The 26,168-nt window shown below is 39.4% G+C and overlaps 1 protein-coding gene across 3 annotated transcripts in view; it reads left to right on the forward strand.

The window, feature by feature from the left end:
* The first annotated feature begins 2,579 nt into the window (after window positions 1–2,579).
* OXCT1 (3-oxoacid CoA-transferase 1) overlaps window positions 2,580–26,168 on the forward strand; it is an 80,140-nt gene continuing 56,551 nt past the window's right edge. For all 3 annotated transcript variants that reach the window (XM_014964931.1, XM_014964933.1, XM_014964932.1), the window contains exons 1-6: window positions 2,580–2,701; window positions 4,071–4,161; window positions 14,805–14,940; window positions 17,101–17,250; window positions 18,982–19,088; window positions 23,804–23,864. In XM_014964931.1, the coding sequence (XP_014820417.1) occupies window positions 2,581–2,701; window positions 4,071–4,161; window positions 14,805–14,940; window positions 17,101–17,250; window positions 18,982–19,088; window positions 23,804–23,864 (666 nt within the window). In that variant the 5' untranslated portion in view covers window position 2,580. The remainder of the gene's footprint in view (window positions 2,702–4,070; window positions 4,162–14,804; window positions 14,941–17,100; window positions 17,251–18,981; window positions 19,089–23,803; window positions 23,865–26,168) is intronic.

The following is a 26,168-nucleotide window of genomic DNA, read 5'->3' on the forward strand; positions in this document are numbered from 1 at the left end:
CCCTTCCCCCCCATCCGCTGCCGTTCGTAGGGGTGCGGAGCTGGGCCCTGCGCCCCCCGCTCTCCCTGGGGGGAGCTGCTGCCAAACCTCACCCACCTAATGGTTTCCAGCCCACGTGTAACGCGTGGCCACCTTCGGGGTTGTTTTTTTTTGTGTCTCTTCAGCCAGAATTTGTTTCTGTGGCTTTTCTTATTTTAGTTGAAACAGCTCGTCTACTCTCCTTCTCCTGCCTGTGTTCACTCTTTGTGTGATGTCTTTACGTGCAGATTATCATCACTCTTTCAGTCTTCGTTTTGCTAAGCTATATTTTGTTCTTCTGTAAAATTTAGTTCGTTTTGGTTGATCGTTTTTGGAGCTCATCTGTCCCCATGTTGCTTTTATGTTGCACCTGGGCTGCCAGAACTTGCAGCCAGCTCTTGAGGTCCCAGCTCGCTGCCCCGGTGTGCAGGGGAGCGTGGGTCATCCCTGGCACCTTGGTTTCCTGAAAGCCCGTTGCTCTCAAACAGCGGAGTGGGTGGGAAAGGGAGTGAAAAGAAGGTGTTTGGTATAGAAGGGCAGATACTCTCTTTGGAGACATCCAGCCTGGCAGTGAGTGCATGCATATGTAACACATGCTGCTCCTGTTGTTCCCCACTCTTACAGGCTGGGAAGATTAAAGAAAAGGTGCCATGTGGTCTCTTTAAAATATTTTCCTACGTGTGGGTACAGGGGCATGGCAGTGGCCTGGCCTCCCTCCAGCCCTGGCCCTCATGCCTGCTTTGCAGCCCTGTTGTGCTGGGGCTGCTGAGGCTGCCAGCACTTCGTACTCAGTTTGTCGTGTGCCTACCGAATGCGACCAGAAGAGACACTTTTCTGCAATCTTACTGCCATTATGAAAAAATGTTTCTGAAAGAAATAGTCATGGTATAATTGAGCATAGGGAAGGGTCTTTTTCTCACTTGGCACTGTTCCTTATGACCCATGTGCCGATTTTCTTTTTTTTTTTTTTCTTAGCCCATCAAAACAGAGGAACATCAGTGTTTCTGTTGGGAGGGAGATAAGCCTCCATTCAGAAAGGTTTTCTTAATGTTCAGTATGAACTCTTGCAGCATTAGTTTTATAAAGAAGGCAGTTTGTGCAATCTTGAAACTGAGCCAAAAATTATTGCCATGGTTGAAACTAGATCTTAAGGCAACTCTTTAGGGAAGAATTAAGCTATTGTCTTTAAAATGTGTGTAGATTAGCGTGTTTATTGTTTATTTACTTATTCTTCTCCTTCTTTCCCAGTTTAAAATATTGCATTTCTACTGTCAAATTAGAAGTGGAGAAATCAGTAGTTAGTATTTTAACTTCCAAATACTCTCAATTTATGGAGACTCTTGTCAATGTAATGACTTAAATAGCAATTACTCTTGTTGCCTTGACAGTACCAGATTAGTGTTAATCCATGGTAGTATTAGTGGGAAGTACTTGAAGATGAAAAAGAAACGGTAACTGTGACCTAAGAGTATAGTAGATGAGTTATGACGGTTATGGCTTTGCACTGTGAAGTCTGGTTTTGGGGGTGGGATTTGTATTGATTTCCCTCTAGACCTCCCAGTTTCATCACTTTGTTAGAATCCTCCCTGACCATCGGCTGTTCTTCAACAGCACAAAGGGCTCTAAGGCTGCATTAGAAAGGTGGGAGAATGTCTGATAACCCTTTCGGTGAAAAAATTTTTCCTAATATCCAGCCTGAACCTCTCCCTGTGACTTGGGAGAAGAGACCGACCCCCCCCACCTCTCTACACCCTCCTTTCAGGTAGTTGTAGAGAGCAATAAGGTCTCCCCTCAGCCTCCTCTTCTCCAGGCTGAACAACCCCAGCTCCCTCAGCCTCTCCTCATAAGACTTGTGCTCCAGACCCCTCACCATCTTTGTCGCCCTTCTCTGGACCCGCTCCAGCACCTCAATGTCTTTTTTATGATAGGGAGCCCAAAACTGGACACAGTACTCGAGGTGAGGTCTCACCAGTGCCGAGTACAGGGGGACGATCACCTCTCGGGCCCTACTCACCACACTGTTCCTGATACAGGCCAGGATACCATTGGCCTTCTTGGCCACCTGGGCACACTGCTGGCTCATGTTCAGCCTGCTGTCGACCAACACCCCCAGGTCCTTTTCTGCCAGGCAGCTCTCCAGCCACTCTGCCCCCAGCCTGTAGCGCTGCATGGGGTTGTTGTGACCCAAGTGCAGGACCCGGCACTTGGCCTTATTGAAACTCATCCTGTTGGTCTCAGCCCATCGATCCAGCCTGTCCAGATCCCTCTGCAGAGCCTCTCTACCCTCCAGCAGATCAACACTGCCACCCAGCTTGGTGTCATCTGCGAACTTACTGAGGGTGAGATATATGAATGTCATAAAATATGGGTGATATGGGAGATAGAGAGACAATAGAGTCCTTGTTTTGGAGATGTGAACCTTTCTCTCCTCCCCACCCCCCAGTGTTTAGTGTCTACAGTAGCAATATCTTAACTTTACATATTTTCCCCCTTGTCTAGCCAGAGCAATGGTCATCATTATAAACCATATATAATGCTTTATTGATTAATGTGTTTCTTCTAATGTTGTTCCAGATTTGTGGATGCTATTTTTCTACCAGCTGTCATCGCAACACCAAATTTTACACTGATCCTGTTGAAGCTGTAAAAGATATACCCAATGGGGCAACCATACTTGTTGGTGGTAAATATTTAGATTCTTTATGGGTGCAATCACACATTCTATTAATGAGATACCTTTTACCCTTTTACCATCTTTCTTTTAATATTAACTAGTTTGAGAATCCATGTGTTTGTAGGGATATTTTAAATGAGTGAATTCCTACTCTGCTAATGAGGGGCAGAGTCTTTTCAGTGAGAAAATCCCAGTTTGTGTCCTCGGGAGAGGGAGACAGCACACTAGCAAAGTGTTAGACTTTACTTGTGCCGGGTTGAATGCAGAAAATCAACTTGAGCTTTTACAAGCTTGCTTTATTATTTTGGATGGTGAAGAAATAAAATCTGGTTTGATTATTTTTATGGTAGCATTCTCTATATTCTGTATCTGCCTAGTTCCTGGGTCTCCCTGACCTTGAACAAATCGCCTGACCTGTTCCTAGCTGTAGGAACTGGTGATAACACTTATCTTTGTAATGCTAAATGGCTACATGTAGCATTTCCAAAACAGTCAAGAAGTTATGTTATACTGACTTTCACTGTGACTCGAGCTTTTGGATATTCTGATGATACCCACAATTTCATGCTGTTCAATCCACTGAAAGAAAATCCGTCTTTCTATTTAGTAGGTTATAAGTGATTTTTAGTATTTAAGAAGTAATGAGTATAATGTAAAACATGGGAAATCTCACTGGAAATGGGTAATGAGGCAAAATTTCTTCCAGGAATAAGTGTTGTATTTTTTTTGCTCTTGTTGTAACAAAGGAAGATAGGAGGCTAAGTGCTTGGGAAGGAAATGGTGGTAGCTGTAGTGTTAGAGCCTGGCCTAAGACTTAGGGACCTCAAATGTGGCATGGCATTTCATTTTAAGCGTGCTGGGTTCTTGCATAATATGTAGGAGTGTCAGGCAATTTGGCCTGGGTGGAGATCTGGGTTACTCTGCTTTACAGTTATACATCTTCCCAAGAGTGTTATGATTCCCAGATTTTTATCACCTAATTATAGGCTAAGTTGTATGGGAGAGCTCCTTGCTCCTCCTGTTTGACACTGTTATGTGCAGCAAAGAACCAGAGGTTAGTTGGGTAGAAAGAGAAGGTGGTGAGTACAGTGGTTAGGAGACATATCAGGAGAGCCAGGTTCTCCAAAGGCCACTTGTGTGTGAGCAGAACTGTTCATGACTGAATGGCTTTTATCTGAACTAGGAAGCATCTAGTGACTGGGAGATTCCAGTACTAGAGTGCAGCTCTTCCCAGAAGTGTTGGTTTATTTAGTCAACTAGGGAACTTGTTCTGCTGGGAAAAGATTTTTAATTAAACAGGGCACGTTCTCAGACTTCTTAGTAATCTGTGTTGTTTCAAATACTTGTTAAATATTCAATTTTCTTTCATTTTACGTAGGTTTCGGATTGTGTGGGATTCCTGAAAACCTCATTGGAGGTTTACTGAAGACTGGAGTAAAGGGAATAACAGCAGTCAGTAATAATGCAGGGTAGGTATTCATATGTCTGTGGTTTAATAAGTACAGACTAATTATTCTGTTCGTGTGAAAAGGTTGATATGCATTAAAAAGTATTTTTTCATCATAAGAATTTTCATATTAACCACACAGCTTTGTTTGAAAGTGTTATTTTTGGAATAAGCCCAGAAAGTACAGTAGTGTATGTATACTCAGCTTTGTCAGGGAGCGTTGTCACTATTGTAGACAGTTGCAATTACGTATATTTATATACACCTATCTGGTTGACAGTAACTGAAGATTCTGATTTTAGATGCTTTAAAGTAGTATTGGTGATTTTTGTGTGTGTGTGAAGTTATAAATAGGAATATCTTTTTAACTATATTTTGGTGCTTTCTGACCTTCTTATTGCAATTCTGTTACTTAAAAAAATCCCCAAACAACACAACAAAAGTGGAATTTATGATGAAAGAATGAATGGGTCTTGGCATTTTTGATTTGTTTTTTTAAATGGTTGCCCTTTAAGAAATTCTTGTGAAGTTGACAGAATAATTCTTTTACATATAATTTCTCATTAGTGCTAATTTTTACACAAGCTATTCATTCTAGTAGACTACACAATACCTAACAATCATATAGATTCATATAGAGAACTGAGAACTACAGCCACTTCTGTTGAAGTGCATTGATAAAATAGAAATGAAATTAAATAAAAATATGGATATTCAGAATATTTGAAATTGTATTTGAAATCAGCCTGGTTAATAAAACTGATATTCTGTTCCTTGCAGTTTTGTTGAATGACTAGCATCTGCAGGTGTCCCTAACCTTGGTTTGGTGGTTTATCTTATTAAATATCACCTTCTGCAACTTAACAATACCAGTGTAATTTAGTTCACTGTAGATTTAAAGAATATTGGAAGACTGGTGTCTCCTAGAGGCATTGTACTTTCTTTAGCAAATTATCTTTGATTAAGGAATCCATCCTAAACTCTCTTGTCTTGTGAAGTAAGAGTCTTCTCGCAGCTAGATGTACTGGGGTTACACACCCCAGTTGGTAAGAAGTTTAGTTTGTGAGCGTTCTTTCAGTTTGTTTTTTGTTTGGGTTTTTTATGTGTTTGTGTTTTTTTAAATCTTTTATAATGTTGCTTGCTTTCAGCAAATGGTATATTTTTTGTGAACTTTACTTTTGAATGCTGTATTTGTGGTGAAATAATAATAATAATTTCGTATTGTTTTCATGGAACGTCATTAATGCTCGCAGTTCTGAGCCCTTTCCTTGGGTTTGATGTCTCCCATCTGTTCTGTAGAAGCTCAGCCTTTATCCAATTTCAGAACTAGAGCCTTTAAGGGGGAAAAAAAAATCACTGGGAGACTGTTTTCTTCTGTACCTATGTTAGAATAAAAGAAAGACAAGTTTATGTGAGCCAGAAGGGTTGTTTAGTTATAAAGAACTTTGTTCTTCATACAAATGGAAATAGATGTCAAACCTTGCTCCTTCAATTCCTTCAGCCTTGCCAAAGAAGTGAATTAGGTGGGATTTATCTAATAATGCTTTGTGCTATTTTCAGCTGCATCATTACGTCTACCATATGCTTTGTCCATAGATTTGTATCCCAATCTGTTTTGTTTTTAACCCAACTGTATTTAACATAAGTTAAAACCAGAATACCATTCAAAAACTACAGATTTAATTTATATCTCTGTCTCTCCCAAACTTCTGAGGCCAAAGTTCACAATATGTTGATCTTCATTTTTTCCAGTGCCTCATGCTTGCCATTGCACATTCACTGTGTAACAGATAAAATTTGTATTGGTATTTGGCACATACGTAGTCACATTCAAGCTCCTTAGACTCTTGTGGGAAACAGCTTCCACTGGATGATAAAAAGGGGACAGAAAGAGACAGATATAATTCTAAATGGAAAGATTAATCACTTAGAGTAGAGATCATGCACTTTGTTCATACTCTTACTTCTGAATGACCCACATCTATGCAGATGAAGAGATTATACAGAAGCTCCTGGGAGGGAGGTGAGGAAAAGTGAGAAGAGAAACATTGGGGAATAGAATAGAGAAGGTGATGCTTTGTGCTGTTTTCTGCATATGGTTGTTGGTGATAAACGATAGCATTTTTTTCAGCTAAATTAATTCTAACTTTCCTGAAAATTCCTTGGATTTTGAGGCTTGAGTGATAACTGAAAAACATCTGGTTGCTGGTGGGAAAGCAAAATTTAATTCTTTTTTTCTTGAAGCTAGTTTTCCATGAACACTCATGGGAGTCTGGTAAGCTCGTCACAGAACAGTGTAATGATTTGAAAATGGCCGAGAACATGTAGGTTTTTCATAAAGTCTAGTTTGTAAAAATCCTGGTTTTGCTCTCATGTTGAACAGTACAATTTATTTCAAAATTAAATTATTAATAAAATGTAATCTTATCTGTTGTTTTTATTTATTATAGTACTATTATATGGAACTTAGCCTGCTATAGTTTGGTAGAATTTGGGAACCAGGCTAAAGCACAGATATCATCATTAGTAAAGTGAGAATCCTCATCACAGTGATTGATACCATTTAAACAACTTCTTGTCAAAACTATAGCGATATTATTGAGTATTGCAATACTAACAAATGGATTTGAAAACTGAAGTAGCACAGCAATCATACACCCCTCAGCAGTACTATTCAAAGGCTGAATTTTTCCTGTAGTCTCAGGTATTTTGTGGGATGGGTAATTTCTCACTTTCCAAGATGCCTCAGGATTCAGTGTGTTTTGCTCTGGCTCTGTTGTGCTGCAGCTGATGATGACGTTCTGCGTTTCATCTTCCTGACTGCTTTCTCTTCTCCAGCTCTGCCAGCAAACAGGAGGTAATTGGTGTGGTTAGGTTTTCTTATCCCGCAGTGGGGCTAACAGGCAACTCGTAATTGGAGCAGGGAAGGAGCCAAGTACATAGACAGGCAGCCCGTTCTGGAGAACAGCGCAGCTCCATGGATTAAGTCACAGGTCCTTCAATATGCGTGAACCACAAAATGTGTTGCAGAGCTATCCCTTTATAACTAAAATAGCAGCAACAGAGGCAGCACTTCACTTGCATCTAGGACAAAGCAGTAATTAGGAAGTCCAGAAGCACTCTTACCAACTCTCTTTCAGCTGAAAAGGAGGTTTAGCAAAGCCCAGAAATGCTTGGCAGCGTCTGGAAACAATCTTAAAAGAGTAGGCTGTTCACAAGTTCACACCCTGCTGTTCTCTGTGCTGCAGGGGGAGGTTCCTCCTGCAAATCCTTGTTCAAGTCACGTAGTTGCTGGCAGGTAAAGTCCTTGTTTTGGCCCGTGAAAGGCTTGCCAAGGACAGGTTGCACGGTAGCGTATGGGGTGCTCTTCAGGCACCCTGGTTATAAATACTGTACTGCTGAAGTTGCTGTCCGTTGCTGTGCACCCTGCTAGTGCCTGTGCTGTGTGCTAGCTAGTGAAACGGCACCTTTAAGGGTAGTTACTCTTTTGCCAAGCCAAACAAGGCAACGCGTTTGAGAGGGAAGCAGTTCAAATATCCAGTATCTCTGGTATTTGCTCAACTTGCTGCAGGGGAAATGAGCTTGTGAGCCAGGGAGATAGTGAGAGATACTATGATGGGTGGATGTGCTTCTAAAATACAAACTCTCACACCTTCCCTTATAACTTGTTTTGCCTATGTTGTTCGTATTTTAGGTAGTTCTTGACACTGTGTTATTACAAGCCCTTTAAATGTAGAGGATTCTGTCTCAGTAAGCTACTAAAATCCATTTTATTAAGTTTTTGCTCCATTATTGTTTAAATTTGGTTCACTCCACACACACCACTAAGTCCTTATTTTAAAACTTGATTCAGTAAATTCCTGACATGGTTGTGAATAGTATACAGTACCTTCTTGCCTGTAGCTGTTTTTCACTCGTGACTTCGTGGTATCTTGTTGCATACTAATTTCAAGCTAGAGTGGACTTGGATGTTTCAGGTCAGCTTGTGCTAAGACTTTCCAAATGCAGGTTATCAGACTTATTTCTTCAGATTCTGTGTTGCAAGAAAAACTGTGTTCTTGTCAACACAGCCTAATATTTAAAATGAAAAGTTTAACAAGTTGGCACCAAATGATTATTTTTAATTAATTTTGCTTAGTGAAATAGATAACTAATTTTGGGTATAGTCACATTCTGAAATCAACACTTTTGTTATGTCTCTACCACCTCAATAGGTTGAATCTGTACTTGGTAAAAATGAAGTCCATTACTTGTAGTAGCTGCACATGTGGTCTGACTGTTGCATCAAATGAGCTACTTCCCTCTGGGCTCTGTCTGCTTTTAAGACTTAAATGTGCCGCCTTTTTGAATTTTTACTTGCAGTAAAAATAGAGAAGACACAGTTAATATCTTAATTACTAATCACCTGGGTGATCATCTAAAAGGAGATTGACAGCATGCTGTCAGATTATCATGGATTCAGACTGTCTGCTGAAAAGGCATTACCAGGATTTTGAACATTTGGTCTCTGTGCTCTGTTTTAAGAAGTTCTGTTTGTGCTAACAACATTATGCATTAGTAAGGAGAAAACAGCTTTGAGATAAACATTTGAACCCTTGGTCGTGATGCCCAAGTGGATTGTTATTTAGTTCTCTTGAACATAATACCTGTGTTTCCTAATGGGCTATTTGCAGTTGCCAAATCTCCAGATAAGGCACTGTTCTGTGGCATCAGATGCAATGGTAAGCTTACAGCACCTCGTATTCTGAAGCACAATAGTTATTTTTATGTTCTTGGGAATTAAATATTTTGAATTTAAGGCAGGATTAATAAATGTCATGTATGTTACGGTTTAAGATTATCTCATTTTTCAGTCATTGCTTTGAATTGTGTGTTTTGAGTTGTATGTTAAAAACAAAATGTGTCTGACATCTGTGCCACAGACTCCCTGTTTGTTCTTGCATATGTAACTCCTATAGCTTAATTCCATCCTTATTTTTACTGTCATATATATGTATGTTATATATACATATAAGTAATATATATATATACTAAAAATACTGTGAGGTGGAAGTTGCATTCCAAATTCACAGAAAGCTGAGAATTTTTTTCACATAATATAAGGTGTCATAAATTTAACAATCCCTTGACTCAGAACTGAAATGCAACTGAAAAATTCTATGAGATACTGGAAAGGAAGCTTGTATGTACATAAAGATATGATCAGGGTGATGCTCAGTATCTTACATTTTGTGTCATTTCTGTATATGCATAGAAAATTATTTAAACATCCCAAATTAAATGTACTTTCAGAAGTGAAATATAAGGTCACCAATGACTCTTATCTCTCTTGGTGGGGAGGTAAGAGTGGAGTTAGGTAGAATCCTGCACATGGCAAGTTGTCAAAATAATGAAGCAAGGTGTGTAAGATATTTTCAGTGTTGGTTACTTGAAACACTTTACCATTTATAATCATCTCTATTCCTTATAAAGAATCTAATCAGATGCTTTATTACAGCTGTTAAGTTGGTGACTCTGTCTGAACTGCAAATCCCTGGAAATCTGACGAGGTCATCTTGCTAATTTTAGTGTAGAGGTTATTTAGGATTTTGGCAGGGCGAATTGTACTAAACTTTGCACTACATGGAACTATTGAGAAATCAGCTGCAGATGACTTTCTGGTTGTGATTACAATCAAGGAAGACAAAATAGGTGTAGAACTCCGTGTGATCGAGTACTGTGTTAACTTGGTTTTAGAAAAGTGACAATAAAAGTTAAACCTGGCTTTCAGCCAGAAGACTTTTGAAGTATGATGCAGTCATGATGAAATTAAAGTATTTATTGGATTTTCTATACCATAGAACTTCACTGTGAAGGAAAAACTTGTAATTTTTAAAGTTCTGAATAAAATTTTTTATTTGTTGTAATAAAAACACAATATGCCATTTCATAACAGAAAGGAATGTGGAAAGAGGACACCTTGCTGCTGATATAACCATGCAATGTACAGTGCTTGTCCTTCTCAAATATTACCTGTTGTTGCAGTTTTTGGATGGATATGGCATATATGTCTGCATCTATCATTCCTGCAGAAGTGGAGCATTTGGAGGGAGAATGCTGCCGTTTTGCTGTGAGGCTGGAGCTGAGATGAAGTTATCAGAGCGGAGAGGATGGGGTTTCCCTAAGGAGGCTTTATTAGTGGAGGGAGAAGAGTCCAGTGCAAACACTGCAGAGAGGGAGCAGAGGTAGCTTAGGGCTCAGTTGTGCCAATTTGCACACCGGGCTTCATCATCCCTGGCAGCCATGGACTCCCTTGTTTAATTCTTTCTGCCCTGAAAGTGGAGGAAGTCCCTGGCTGCTGAGCTGAGAGAGATTCAGTGCACTGTTTCTTTTGTTCTTTGCCATGGGCTGAAAAGGTGGTGAGACAATTTTTGTAGTTTCTGGGAGTTGTGACCCACAGCCCTGTTTTTTGTCCGAACTCTTCCTTCTCCTGACCAGGACTGTTTCAGCGTATGGCAGCACCCATACTTCTCTGTTCCTCCTCTTTTCTCAGTCACCTGCCCTCAGAGAGCTTCTGTGTGTCTTTTCTGCTTTCTATTAAGCATTTCCCATTAGGACAGATAGGAAAATGTCCTAGGAAAAAGGAAAGAAAAAAAAGTGGCTGCAAACAGTGTCTCAAGAATTGATAAGCCAAATGCACACACATGCCTCTGTCGATTTTCACCTTCCTAGGAGCTGAATCTGTTTTCCTCTCCCTGTTAGTTAACTCCCATTCCTCATCTTGCCCTCATTCTGTGTACCCTGCTGTTGCACCGAAACAGAATATCATCTGAGCTGTCTCCGTAGTGATCTTCCAGTGTAATGCATGGGGGATTATTGTGGGTCATAGTCTTACTGTTAAGAGCCAGCTACATGACTGGGGAAGACTAGTCTTCAAGAACTGTTACATGAGTGATTGTCCACTTTTTTTTTTTTTTGTACCCTTTTTGTCTTTTTTTACCCTTAGTCTGCCTTCACTTTTGTTCAGTGTTTTCTGTGAAGTGCCATCTTCAGTAAGCGTCAGTAGGCATCTACTCATTTCCTGCACAAAGGTTAAAAAGGATCACTTTCTGGTGCTGCCAGGTTCGGGATTATTTTTGTGGACCTCTGAATGTGCCTCACTGAGAACTTGGGTGGTGTCTTCAGCCACATACCTTCTTTCATGCTGGTGAAATATCATGCAGTAGTTAGGCACCCCTGTGAGCCTGAAAGCTTAAGGCTGTGTTACTAAGAGATGCTGAACAGGTAGATCGATGCATCCCTTTTAGTTGGGGGCAGCATAGGTGGGCTTCTCTAGGAAGTGTGGACATATTGGTAAGATGTAATTCATGTAGCCTGGAGCAGATGCTTTTGAGGACTGAAAAGCTGATGTTACAAAATAAAACAGACGAGATGAAGCGTCTTTTAAGTGGTGAATGACAGAGGAAATTGTTTTCCTCTCACACTCCTAGCCTCTTGCCAGGAAAATTTCTAGCTCTGGGACGGGTCCATCTGTTATCAAGTTTCAGGCATAGTTGTGTAATACTTGGACCTGTCGAATGCCTAGAGAGACTGCTCATGTATCTCCAGAAGCTGACTAATGTCTTTGCATACAGCATTTTCCAGGAGTAGGACCAACCATAAATATGCTTTTTTGCTTGTCGTGGTTTGAGAAAGAACAAAACTAATTTTTTCTTTTCAGTACTTTTACTTTTCAGTTAAGTCTCTTCTAACTGACTGCACTCTCTGAAATTAACAGTATGTTTTTTCAGCTAGTGTCTACCTCTGGCAGTGGTAATGTCTGAGGTTTATAGTTAATACTAAGGAATGGTATGCAGAGAGGCTTGTGATCATGGTTACTCCTATAACAACCAAGGTCAGCTAGTTTTTTTACATACCAAGTTGAAGGGTCAAAAAAGGAAGAGCCTAGAACGGTTGCATCTGTGGGAAGGAGCAGACAGGACAGGTGACCCAAAATTGACCAATGGGATGTTCCATCCCATCTGTTTTAGGTTTGTGTGGTGGTTGTTTTTTTTTTTCCAACTCATAAGTCTCTCTCCAAGGGAGAGGGGATAATAGAAAACATTTATCATTTGCTTAGCAGCCAGCCCAGCCTAAGCCATGACATTGCAGCAATAGCAAGTTGCAGGAAACTCTAGTTTCTCCCTGAAGTGGTGCCTTGCCCCAGGATTCTTACTAAATGCATTCTCAATCCGTAGTCTTCAGGGGTGAGGTAGTTAGCCTCCTGTGCTTCCAATCCCCAAATTGTGAGTGGAGAAAGGTCGAGTAGGGCATCATGTAGCTCCTCTTTGGCCAACTTGTTCTAGTTCTCCAAAATTCAGATATTCATGTTAATATTTCATAACCAGTTACTGGTGGTCTTGGTGAGGTTTTGTGTTACCAGGCAGGCAGAGCCTCTTGGTGCATGCCTTTCTGAAGGTAAAATTTCTCTTGTCATTATGCTAGGGAAATAAGGTTGTATGACCTGTGTGCTCAGTGGCTAATCCTCACTGCAATTTTATTTTTGAATAAAATGACTGCCTTTGAGGTGAGGAGAAAGAGTGACTTAAGAAGTGAGGAACAACTTAGGATGAGTGTGACAGAAGAATTTTGTGTGGTTTTCTATTTAATTTCTGTAGGGAACATTGTAAGTACAAACTTTTGTTTGACAGAAGATAACCTTCCTGTAGCAAGGGAGATGATCCTGTAGATGAGGGAATCAAGTGTATCTGTTTGGGATTCTGCGTGCGATCCTGCAGGATCATATGCAAAACCCTTTGAAGGACAATGTGCACCAGCCCAGCTTCTGAGACTGTAGGAGGAAGGATTATAAATCTTAGTGAAATGAGGCAGAAATTTCTTTAACCGTTACAAGTCTGCTGTTGACTCTCTTTTGCTACCCCTTTCTCATGTGAATTTTGTGTCTGCCTGCAGAGATCTCGTGTCTGCCTGTTTCTGTTTGATCGCTTCCAAGTTTTGCAATAGTAAGACCTGTGTTAACCACCTGAATGATATGCAGAAGTGACAAACTGGTTTGTAAGCAGTTCAAGCTGGCCCTGCTGGTTCTTGCACTACAAAGCCCTGCACAGTTTTGTTTAACATCTGTACTTTTGCTGCACACTACTCTAGTTATACAAGCCCATTAAACTGCCATCAGATATTGTCTGGCCTGTTATATTTGCTTAATACCTTTCATTATAAGAGGTCAGGGTTTGGTGGTTTTCTTGTGAGAGGGATTGTCGTGCTTTGAGTGACCCTCTACAGGAAATTCTAGCATTTGCATTTTTAGTCTTGTTTTTAATCCCTGTCTTCGCCCACAAGACTCCTCTTTTTACTGTATTCCTGGCTCTTTCAGTTTTTCTAACTGCTGGAATTTTTTCTTATGGGCAGCCAGAAATGCAGGTTGCTTCCAGGCAGCGCACATTTAATTCTCAAGGCTTTGGCACTGCAATGCTGCATCGGAGTTAAGATTTTTAATGGCTCAGAGTAGGGGAGTGGAGGATGCTATTATACTAAGTCAAGTTCTTTAAATCTAGAGAACATAGAATAGATTGAGAGAACCAGGTCAGAGAAGCTTGTTTCACTTCGCATCTTGCAGTTTCCAAAACGCCTGACTATGCATAGAAGTGGGCTTTCTTCGTTAGAACAGCGCTAGCCTTAAAATAGTCCTCATGATGCACGCAGCTGAGGAGCCTGTCCATGCAGCTGTGGTGACTGTTGTACAAGTGCGTTCATCGTTACCACTTCTACATTTGAAAGTGAACACTGTATAGGATAATGGCAAACTTCTTGAATCTGGCTATTTGGAAGGATTCCAGGAGGTCGCAGCTGGGATGTCTGACATGGATCCTGAAGTGACGGAGTGTTAATGTACATTTGGTGAGGTTTGGCTTGGTAGGTTCTTTCCTCTGATCTACACGGATTTATTGTGCAGAACAAATACATCTCAGTTCACTCAGCATCATAACTCGATTTCTAAGTTGTTGGGTTTTGTTGCTGTTTTTTTTGTTTGAGTAAGATAATATTTTTTTTGTATGAGCAGTATAGGTTTGTATTACAGTACTTATACATGTCTCCTTTACATTCTTTTTTTCCCCGTCACCATAGCTTATAAAGCCAGAGTTAAGGGATATACTTACCCGTAATTCATAGTGTTCACATAATTACAGTGTGCTGGATACTGGGTTTGGTTTCTTAAAGGATTCTTTTAATATTTTTCAAGATTTCCTATCCTGAAATCTCAAGCTATTGTGTGGACAACTAAGTAATACTGAATTGAAACAACTAGTGGCAAATAAACATCAATTTCTGTGAGATGCTTCTGGATCATGACATCTTTCTTGTAGTGGTAGTAGGTGGTCTTTCTTGACTTACATGTTGCAGAAACCAACATAAATGCAGAGGAGCTTCACATAACATGTACTAGTCTGCCAATATCCTGCATAATGTGTTGGAAATGTGAAAGAAACATGCCTTTGTAATATTATCTCTGTTTTCCATTTTTATGTTTTAACCTCATGTTTTTTTTCAAATTGAAATAGCTTTTTTTGCAGAGTCTGTTTGTTACAGTAACAGTAATTATTATCCTACCTTATATACAAACCAGCACTGTAAATGTGAATGTGCCTGTCTGCCAATACTGAGTATTGTCTGACTTTCTCTACACAGTGTTGACAATTTTGGACTTGGTCTTCTGCTTCAGACTAAGCAAATAAAACGCATGGTGTCCTCGTATGTTGGAGAGAATGCTGAATTTGAACGCCAGTATTTAACTGGTGAGCTTGAAGTTGAGCTTACACCTCAGGTAAGGAGTGTCTCTAGGAGACCAGTGATTCCTTTCCATCTGGAATACCAAGAAGAATAATGCTTAAGTGGTCTTATAAAAGTATTTTTCAGTCCAAATGTTATGCCTGTGTGCAGACGTGGAGTAAAGACAGATGGCACTTGCAATCTTAGGATCACAGGCTGTAGGTCACAGACAACCGGTCTGTTAACTGGTTGTATTTTGTGAATTCCATTTATGACTTTTACATGATATTCATATAATATATATGCGTTTATTTTATTGTACAATGTTTGATTTTTGGTAGTTCCTCCCAGATTCCAGAAAAACACACGAAGTGTGTTCATTACTGTGATCCATATAAGGGGAAAGAGGTCGGGGAGCTGCCGAATTGCCCTATTGGTGGCAGCTGGTGTGCGCTTTTGGGGGTGTCGCGTGTGCAGTCTGCCACCTAGTGGGAAGGACTCAAATTAGGAGATTTCAGTTCATTGTGAGACATAACTGCTTTGGGTTTGTTCGTTAAATCTTAAATAATTAATCTCTGCATAGTGTTAAGAGCCAATAATTGCAACTTTATTTTTTAGCATCATATTTTTTACTGTTTCAGCACTGAAACATGCTATACAAATAGCCTGAATGCAATGAGATCCTAAAACCATGAGTATCAGTCATATTCTCTTGAGATCTAGTTTTGTGAAATTAGTACTCTTAACTTTAAAGCCTGCAGCATGTTAGTGTGTGGCATTTCCAAGGGTAACATGTAACATTTGGGCTTTAAAGTGCTGTTGATTTAAGTCTCTTGAAAAAGTAACAGTATTAAGTCTATATGGAGTCTTGGGCTCCATCTCTTGAGAATGTCTCTTATCATCACAGAGATGGGCAGAAAAGCTCCTTTTATACCCCGTCAGCTAATATGGAAATATCCTAATATGTCCTAATATGGACACTTCTCATGTTTCAAAAGTGACAAATCTCACCATTCTATCATCTCACAATTCAGTTTTTTCCTCTTCCTGCTTAATGTTCATTGCTTTCATCTAGAAGAATTTGAACTCCTCAGACATGTAATTGGCTTTGTGGACTGCACAAACAGTGTAGATCCAGCATGAAAGTACTGGGTCTACAGTGTGCAATGGTAAACAGTAAGGTGAATTAATGACTTGCTAGGAGATGTGGGGATCTGAAATATTTGTGTCAAGGTAAAATAATCTTTTGGAAAATTCTCTTAAAAGAGGCAAAATGGGGAACTGTTGCATTCTTGTACAGTAAAGGAGAGGTCATAGTGAGATATTGAAATAGTGTGGCTGTTTGGAACACCAGACATTGTGCCATCCGTCTCTTGCTACCATTTTGTAAACCTACCAGAAGTTATTGTGTTTCTTGCAGGATATCTGGGGAAAATGCAACCTATGTTTTGGAGGCCGTCAAGCTAGATAATTGACCTTGATGGTCTGTCTTTCTTTGAATATAAGAAAATACCAAAACCAAAAATAATTGCGGAAGGACACTAAGGAAAAGAAGGCAGACATGTCTTTGTCCAAGAGTCCTTAATTAAGGCTGATGAGGAATTTGGGCTGTTATTATCTGTGAAACAGCTGGACACAGGACAGACTGCAGATAGGATAGTCTAACAGAATAGAAATGCTGTCAGCTTCTTGGTATTCTTAGCACGGGCAACCTAGATCTCTGGACTTCCTCTTCCTTTCCTAATCTCCTGTGCGTGGCTGTTCCAGGTTGGAGTGAGGTATGAAGTTTTTCTCAAGATGTTGGAGAAGGAAGCATAGTTATAGAGGACTGTTATAAGAGAAAAAACCTTCCAGCATATGTAGACAGGTGGGAAAGAGAAAAAGAATGTTGTACTCTTCTCAGAGTAATGGACTGGGAAACAAGCTGAAGGAGAAGAGGCACAGCAAAGTGCTGGTAATGGGGGTTGACAAGGAATTGTGTGACAGTGTGCTCTTGAGCAATTTGTGTCTGTGTGTGAAGCATTTCCCACCATATCCAGTATCAATCCCACAAAGAAGAGCTAAAATGGGCGGAAGTAATAGATGTGATGGTCTGCTGAGTTCAGAAGGAAAAGCTATGAATGACAGGATATAAAAATAAGGTCATGCAAGATATTCATCAAAGTTTGATTTTTTTCTTCCCAAATGACCAGGTCTTAAATGTGTTTTCCCATAGGGTACGCTCGCTGAACGTATTAGAGCAGGAGGAGCAGGAATCCCAGCATTTTACACCAGTACCGGTTATGGGACACTGGTGCAGGAAGGGGGTGCACCTATCAAATACAACAAGGATGGCACCATTGCCATTGCTAGCCAGCCAAGAGAGGTAAGATGTCACTTTGTTACTAGGAAGCCTTCTGCTTTTAAAACTGAATTTCTTACATATTTCCAAGCTGAACAGTAGTTTAAGCACCTCCAGACCAAGTTTAACCTTGGTATATTGGATTAACAGGATGCCTGTGGTACCAGACACATTACTTTTCCTCCCAGTGCTCACTTCTGTCCTCTGTGATGTGTTAGAAAAGATTTTACTTGACTTAGCATTGACAGCTGGTCCAGGTGAAAACCAGCCTTGTTGAGTATACTCTTCATTGGATGGTTCTGTGACCAGGTTCACTGTGTATTCAGACAAAGTCTTGTACCATGCCACTAGAGTGCACAGTTATGGATTGAGGACAGCCTCCTTTTCACGGGGCAGGTGCTCCTTAAATACCATGGTATGGAGAGACCAGCCCTGCACTGTACATGAAGATTTAGCATTAGAAGGGATGGGACATTTTCCTGTTAAATGGGGAATAGCTGTGTTGACACAAACTTTCAGGAAATGCATTTGCCAACAGTTGAAATGCAATTTAGTCTGAGTATTTGAAATTGCAAAGAAATAAAAAAAGAGTGTGGCTTCCAAGTGAGAAACAAGGGCTTCATATTGAAATTGGATGTAGAATTTGGACAAAGTTATGGAACTTCTCAGTGCCATAACTGTATTTGAAAAAATGGATGGGGCTAATGCTGTATGTTCCAATCAGGCTGCAAAATAGCATTAAATTCTACCTCAAGAACGTCTCTGGGTATAGATAATTTTCCACCCTCCATGGGTTTTGTGTATTTATACATGGCTATTTTCAATATATAGTCATTACCTAGTCTTTTTGTTTCCTTAATTTTCTTACTAAATATGTCATTATGATGTTTTACCATTTGAAGGAATGCTTTATTTATTAAATAGTTTATAATTTTGATAATTTTTTTCTTCTACTTGCAACATTTGTGAAAAAGTCTCTTACTTTCCTCAGTCTTTTGGGGGGATAATAACATGTCTAGCGTGATTTGTTCAAATCCATTCTCCAAATCCATTTTGAATACAAGTGTCATGTTATTATAGCTCAGATCTCCTTTTACAGGATTGGAAAAATGACTTCTGATACACTTCTGTCATTTTGTCCTCCTCAGAAATCTTAAATAACTCTCAAGTAACTTTTGTGTATAGACTTTCTACATTGTTTAAAGAAATGCTTTTTCATGTTTCTATATAGAATTAAAATACTAGCTATTAGTCAGTTACATATTCTGGCTAAGGCACAGTATCATTACAAATACCGATCATGCATGCAGAGAAAACCAAATGAAATTCATACTGTCAGATGGTGTGATTTGAGTACTCTGTCTCAAACCCACTTCATTTTAGATTTGGTGTTTCTGGTGGTGGGCAGTGATTATGAACTTTTTCAACAGTTCTGCTTTAGCACTTCAGTTTTTGGTTAGCTGGTAGATGTGCAGGAAAATAAGCATGTCTAATTCCAGTAGATGGAGCAGCAGGACTATGGATCTGATTCTCGTTCTGTTTCACTAAATAGACACTATGGTAAAACTGGGATTTACAGCCTTTCCATACTTCTTTGTTATTTTACAGTTGAGGTACAGTTTTTCAAATAAAACTTCATGTAATACAAAAAGAAGTCTAAATATAATAATCTGTAAAATTAACTTCATAAAATAAATATTGCATGGGAGATCTTTTTAAGAAACCTACAGCTCAATAGTGTACTTTTCTCTGTAGGTGCGAGAGTTTGATGGCCGGCACTTTATTCTGGAGAAGTCAATTACAGGAGATTTTGCTCTTGTGAAGGCATGGAAGGCTGATCGTGCAGGAAACATAATTTTCAGGTATGACTTCTTTATCTGTGGGAAAAGATTCTTTAATGGTTTAGATAATGGAAGAGAAGGAGAATCCTGTCTCTTGTGTGATGGCAAAATAATGTTTTACTGATTTAACTTTCTTTCGTGTTGCCTTTCCCTACTGTCAAATTATACTGCTATAAAAAACAAAATATAATTGCTTTTTCTAATGACTTTTGAGAATTCAAACATGGCTGTGAAATAAAACATTAGTAGTTAAAAATGAGACATAGCAGACCAAAGCCTGCTATTATGATGACTGTAGTAGTGACATTCCGTTCATTTCAATTTTCATGTTAGTTTGGGCCTTTTCCTTGTGCAATTGAGAACCCTGAACCCAAGAAATGCAGGTTCGTATACGCCAGAGAGAAGGGAGCAGAGTTAGTTTCCTGGCTAGTCAGTGATGGGAAAACTTGATTATGTCTCCAGTAAAGTGTGTTTAAAGTCAATCTGTTCTTAGTGGTGTAGGGAGAGGCAGCATATCAACTTAAATGCCTGTTGTAGTGAAAAGTTTGCGGGCTGCCCTAGTGATAACATCATTTATTTGAGTTGCCATATTTGTGCTCTGGTTTGACCTGAGCACAACAGCCTGAACCTCCTGAAGCAGGAGAGGTTTGCATATGTTTAATGTCTGGTTTTTATTTGTTTATTTTATGGCTATCAGATGAAAAGGTAAGTGTTATGGTACTCACTTGCAGTTTACTACAAGATGCTGAATGATGCAGTCTGTCTTTGTATGTATTAAAACAAACAAGGAGTTGAAAAAGCAGCTGAAAAATAAGCAAATAAAAGAATGCTGATAATGCTTTTTTGTGTATGTATACATATATACACATGTATTCACATAAATTTTTTCTATATATATTATAGGTACAATAATAATATTAAAATACTTGAAAATTAAGAAAAAAATTATTTTGCCAAACTCTTGACATCTTGGCTTGCCCACTGGCAAGACAAGATGGTTTCTGATTGAAAACTGAACTTCGTTCTCTGTGTGCACCTGAATTTGATGGCTGCTAAACTGCTTTAATTAGGCTCTGGCACATGGAATACAGGAAACCGTCTTCCCCCTTGGGCTTGTCTTTGTTTAATCTTGAGCCTCTACTGTCTGTGTTTTTACCCTGTATCAATCTACTGATGAATACTTACCTCTGAAAAATTCTTTTGTTCTCCACAGAAACTGACTGGTTGCCTTCTCCCTTTCTCCCCCTCTTCCTTTATATCCTGTGGTCTCTCTTTATGCTTTCCCCTCTACCTCCTGTTCCTTTCAGAAGTCTTCATATGTCTCCCACATTCACACAATACAGTTGATACCAAATACTACTTCCATCTGCAGTGGAGACCTAAAAATCTTGACTCCTTCTTTCAAGTGTAACTAATCTAAGATGGAAACATCATCATCCAGTGTCTTATTCCATGTAGAGTATTGCTGGCTTAAAAGAATTTGCTCATAATAACCAGTCACCCATTCTGGTTTTGGATGACACACAAATTACATCATGGCCTACAACAGATAAACACAGGCTCATTTCGTAGCCTGTGGGAGACAACAGAAGAGGAAATCGTAACAAATTAGAATATAAAAGTAGTATTTCTCTGATCTACAGGATGAAAAGGAAAATGTGTTTTTGACGTTGTGCTACATACTTAGTACGTATTCACTGCCAGTGGGACCCTTCCATACTTTTAAAATTTGGATTTATGTACCTCCTGGTGTTGTTTGCTGAGGTATGCCTAGCTAGACATAGGGTCTGTGTTTACTCATGTCTGCCACCACTTCCACAGCAGTGTGTACTATTCACACTGTGTTTTCTGTGACTCTGGTGTCTGTGGAGCCAACAGGAATGGAGTAAGTGTCTGCCAGACTGTTAATCACCCTCAAGCTAAGAGCTTTTTTAAATCTAAAGGATTTACTTTAGGTAGACTTATTTGAACCGTAGGCCAGCGTGTGCTTTATTGTCTCTTCTCATACATGAAGCTACACTGTTTTCTTGGGGAGCCAGAATGGCCCCAGCTCCTTTAGAAAGCAATTTTTTAAACAGGGTTTTATTCGTGATACTTCAAGTCCCCTAGCTCTTTTGTTCCATACAGCATGCTGTGGCTACTTCCCTTCCAGGCATCTTTATGCTGACTCTACTATTTAGCACCACAGCTTTTGCCTGACAAGACCTGTGTCTCACCCAGTAGATCATAATTATTACGTATAGTGCACCATTACCCAGACAAATAATCCCAAACTCCCTCAGACATAGTGAAATAGTCCCACCTTGTTCCTGTGCTAGCTGAAAGAATGCGTATATAGGCATTTCCCTTTGTTAGTCTGATGCAGGTGCTAGTTAGTAGAACAGGCTCCCTCCAGGTCTTAAGCTCCCCTGGAGCTTTGCTCATCAGGGACAACAGCAGAGAGTGCCAATACTCTACCTTTGGCTCCCCTCCTGTTTCGTCTGGGACCATTCGGCTTTTGAGATTTTCTAACCCAATATGCTTTCCCGTTACAGTCAGAGGTGTAACTGGTTTTGTGCCAATGAAAGTATTCTCTTGATGAAAGGGATCACCTGAGTCTCAGGGCCCCTGCTGTCCCACACAGTCATGTCACGTCATCTTTTTATGCTTCAAGTGGTTCTGCAATACGTAAATTCAGCTCATATCTGAGGTGTCCCTTCATCTCTGTCCGCTAGGTGTGTAGTGGATATAGTTTGTTGGTTTAGTCTACTACAAACTAGTTTGCTGGTTTTTTTGCCTTTGGGAGTAAAGCTGTTGTCATGCCTTTGGGTTCGCTTGGGAATCCATCATTGGAACCATGGACTTTATAGACATTGCTGAGTCTAGATGTTCAGAAAGCTATCTTAAAATAAAAAGGCAGACTTGGCTAGCTAGTTTCAGGATTTCATACTCCAAAAACCTGAATGATACTCTGTGTTGGGAAAAAAAGTAGAACATTTCTGTTTTTTCTTCGTCTGGATGATGTGTTCTTTAGGAATAAGACCTTTGATCTTGCAAAAGACTGCTGCTTCTGAAACAACTTTGCTAACCCAAGCACATTCTAAATTGCATAGGCTTTTATAATCAGGGTCAGAATTCCTTAATTTGACATTGAAATGTTTTCTTGTAACTTTTTCCCTTATGTAAAAATAGTTTTATATCAGTTTCGTCTACTGTCAGACCAACCACTACAATCTTGAGAAAGCATTTCCCACAGTAGAGTAGCCACTTGGAATGAAATACTGAATTCTTTGTTTCCACATCTGCCTTCTCCCATCTGTAATCCATTCCCCCACTATTTCAATTTGTCTTTTGTAACTCTGTTTTCCTTCTTATTTTCTACTCTACCCAGTTTAGGGTAGTTTTTCCTAAATCACTACTAGTTAGTATTGTATTCATGCACTAAGCGAAAAATATGAATTCTAGTTGTGTTTTGTTTTGGTTTGGTTTTTTAAAATGGTTAGTTCTTCTTACATCCTTTTGTGTTTACATGACTACAGAGGAGACCCATGGACAAAAAATACTGTCCCTTCGGTAGGCTCTGTTAGAGGCTTCACAGCTGCTGTTTATTGCCAATGGAACAGGATTTCCCCGAGATACGTGTCTTTGGGTATAGCTTTGATTCTGTAGGCCTCTGCACTAGAAATCCTGTTAAAACTGCATGGTAGTCTCAAGATTTGGCTATTTCAACTCTCTTCCTCCCCCAAAGCCACGAGGTGGCAGCAGCATTCCAAAGTTGATCTTGCTTACAGCACTAGGCATGGTCTTCACTGGGAAGAAGGTGGCAGTGTTGAGAAGTAAGGATGGTCAGAAAAAAAAAATGCTTCTGTGGAGAGTGGACGGGGGAAAAGGCGGTTTTGACTTGTTCTGAACCCTCGTTTCGTGCCTTTCGATGAAAAATATTCAAGAATTCTACTTTTTTAAAAGAGAAAAATTCTGAGGAACTATCAGTGGAACCCCGCTACAGTATACAAAATTTTTCTTAAATGCTATGTGTCACAGATTTGTTTGCTTTCTGAAAAATACTGAGAGGGGCTGACACAGGTCATTTGTTTTTCCTTATGCCTACTAGGATCTGGGTGCAGATCCCAGCACGGTTATACATGTCATGCATTACTTCTATTCCCTAGAGGTTCTTTTTCCTTGCTACAGAAATACTGCGTGGGAATACTTAGGATGAATGCCAGAGTCTTGCAGTGAGTGCCAAAACTGGCACACCTATTTTAATCAAGAGAATTGGATTAAATTTACAACTGTGCAAAGTGCTAGCCCAAGTCCTAGCCTGAATTATGAAGGCATACTTGAGACTTGAGAGGTTGTTAGGCACTGTACTGGCCCTCCTGTGGAGATTAATTTTACCCTTTGTGCAGTGAAATAATGGGAAGGTACATTGTACAAAGCCCAGCTTGCTGCTGCTCTTGGATCCAATAAATGAAGATATCAGTAGCATACCCGATTTCAATTAGACAATGTGCTGATTAAAAGTCAGAAGAGCTGTAATAAGTATTTTCCAATGTAGCAAAATATGTTTTCCTATGCATCTACAAAATTCTGTAAAAATTTTTCTCCCTCCTATTTTTTTATTAGTCCTCTAGCTATTTGGCAAAAAGATTTGTGATGTTTATATTACAGGGATACTTGTAGTAGCTTATCTCTGAAAAATCTTTCCTTATACTGTTGCAGCTTTTAATATTTATTAATTTTCTTTTCTTTCACAGGAAAACTGCAAGAAACTTCAACCAACCTATGTGCAAAGCTGCAAAGACAACTGTGGTAGAGGTAGGAAATTGAAACACAGTAAGCCCTACACCCCTGTAGTCAACAAACCCCTTTGTTTTGCGTGGCAGAGTTCTCCAGTTCTTGACTTACTGGGAATTTCATACCATAGTCAGTGGTCCAACCTGTGTCCTTGGATTGCCTACTCCTAAGTTCTGTTTTAGTGATTTGTTCACCATGGTGCCTCAGTTTATTACTGTTCATCTGATCCTGGCCAGGAGTTCATGTTCACTGTGATCAGTCTTTGAAAGGAAAACATGGCAACAGCCTTCAAATTTGTTAAATAAAATAGCATACAGATGAAAGAAGAAACAGTAAGCTTGTACTGTGCTTGAGAAGATTCATGTATGACCTTATGCAAAACTTCCTGATAATAAGTATGTAATAATATAAACTGGGCAAATCATGGAGCTATCACAGTTGCAGTTTCTGAATTTTAATAAATTACATAAATATCAGTCCAGAATGAAGCATAGACATTTTTTTTATGCCTTGAGAAAGAGGCTGGAGTAGATGATCTAGAAGTTTCTTCCCATCTTTTTGCCCTTTTCCCTTTCCCTTTCTAAAATGCTAATGTTTAAAAACAGGGAGTTGCCTGCACTGGAAATATATTAGTGACTGGAGAGCTGCTAAGGCATAGTAATCTCTGTAAGACAGACAGCTCTATTAGCTTTTTCATCACTCTCTGGTACAAAGGTTTTTTTAGATGCCTAATAGAAGCCAAATATGGTTTGACAGTAAGATCAAGAGATACTCTTCAAGTGTATTTCTAGTAAATTCTAAACTGAAGAAGTTTGTGTTTCTTCAGGGGTCTTGTTTTGGTTTGGGTTTTTGTTTGGGGGTTGGATATTGTTTTGGATTTTAGGGGGGGTTTTAGTAAAATCTTATCTAGAAAATATATTTCTTATATAAACGTCTCTGGTTAATACATTTAGGAACTTTTATTTCTGTATTAAGAACTATGGCAAAAAGTACCATAGAATTTTTCACACGACTTACAGTCGTGACAATTCAGGAACAGTACATGAATTTTCTTAGTTGATTTTCAAGAAAGGCTTAAAATATTTTTCCATTTAAAAATGAAATAAAGAACGTTTCATCATTCCCTGTCCTTCTAGTCACTTGCCCTTCATACTTTGTTCAGTCTGGCATTTAGAGAATTTAAGTAGATCAAAGCCTTCCACCTACATTCCATCTCAGTCTCTCTTTCTGCTCTTCTATCCACATGTGATAGGGTAGAATTTTCTTGTCAGTGAGCAGCAATTATGCGATATCCTTCTTGCTATAATTCCACTTAATAGTCTTTAGTAGATCTGCTGTGAACTGTGTCCATCGTGAGTCTTGTTGCATTTTCAATACCATTTGAAAACTGACAAGCTTTTTGCAAGATGGCACGCTAATATTACTTTACAACTCTAGTTTTTTATGGACAAATTAATGGGTGAAGACACATAATGAGACATTTAGGACAAATAGGTATTTTGGGCCAAATTGAATGCCTCATTGGCTTAACTTTTATGTGTCTTTCTCCCAAAGTGAAATACAGAATGTTGTGTTTGCATTTAAGAGTTCAAACTCAGGGAATCAGAAGGACGTATCTCAATACGGCATCCAGTACATCCTTAGTGATGAACCTGAAGGTGTCTAGAGCTGATCACCAGGGAACTGAGGCAACTCAAAAGAGTTTTGCCTGACTCCTTAGTTAATGCTGTTCAAGGCTGAAGTGTGAAATTCTCAATCCCATTTACAGGGAGAAGAAAAAGGTTTATGTAGAGTAGTAATTCAGACACTCTCTTGGCAACAGAGACTTCTGAATTCTGGTTTCTGTTCCCAGTTTTGTTGCTGTTTTTTACCCACTGACTATTTAACTTAATTTAAGTAGACAGTCCTAGAAGTAGAGATTTGAAGCCATCCCTCCTCCTTTCCATCAACCCAGATACAGGTCAGACTTGTCTTCAAAGTCATGCAGTGATTAATTGGTATTGGCAGGATTATAGTTTCTCAATCTGGCACTCTCATCCCAATTCTGAATGTGGTACTTTGTACCTGTTATTCAACCAGATTTATACTGCCAACGCCTGCTTTTGTAGCATGAAACACCGCGCTGAGGTAGGTAACTAGCCAAAAACTAGAGGTATATCCCTCTGTGTTTCTGATTTTTGATTTGTTGAAATTCTTCCTTTAAAATTAATGCTTGAAATACACAGAAAAAGAGATTTGTTGTTCCTTGTAGCTATTCTGATGGTTTATCTATTTCCCTTTTCTGCTTATTTGTATGCATCTAGTTTAATCCAGTCCTTTAGAAGC

Source organism: Calidris pugnax, unplaced genomic scaffold (assembly GCF_001431845.1).
Source record: "Calidris pugnax isolate Ruff unplaced genomic scaffold, ASM143184v1 scaffold273, whole genome shotgun sequence".
In the NCBI taxonomy this organism is placed as follows: Eukaryota; Metazoa; Chordata; class Aves; order Charadriiformes; family Scolopacidae; genus Calidris; species Calidris pugnax.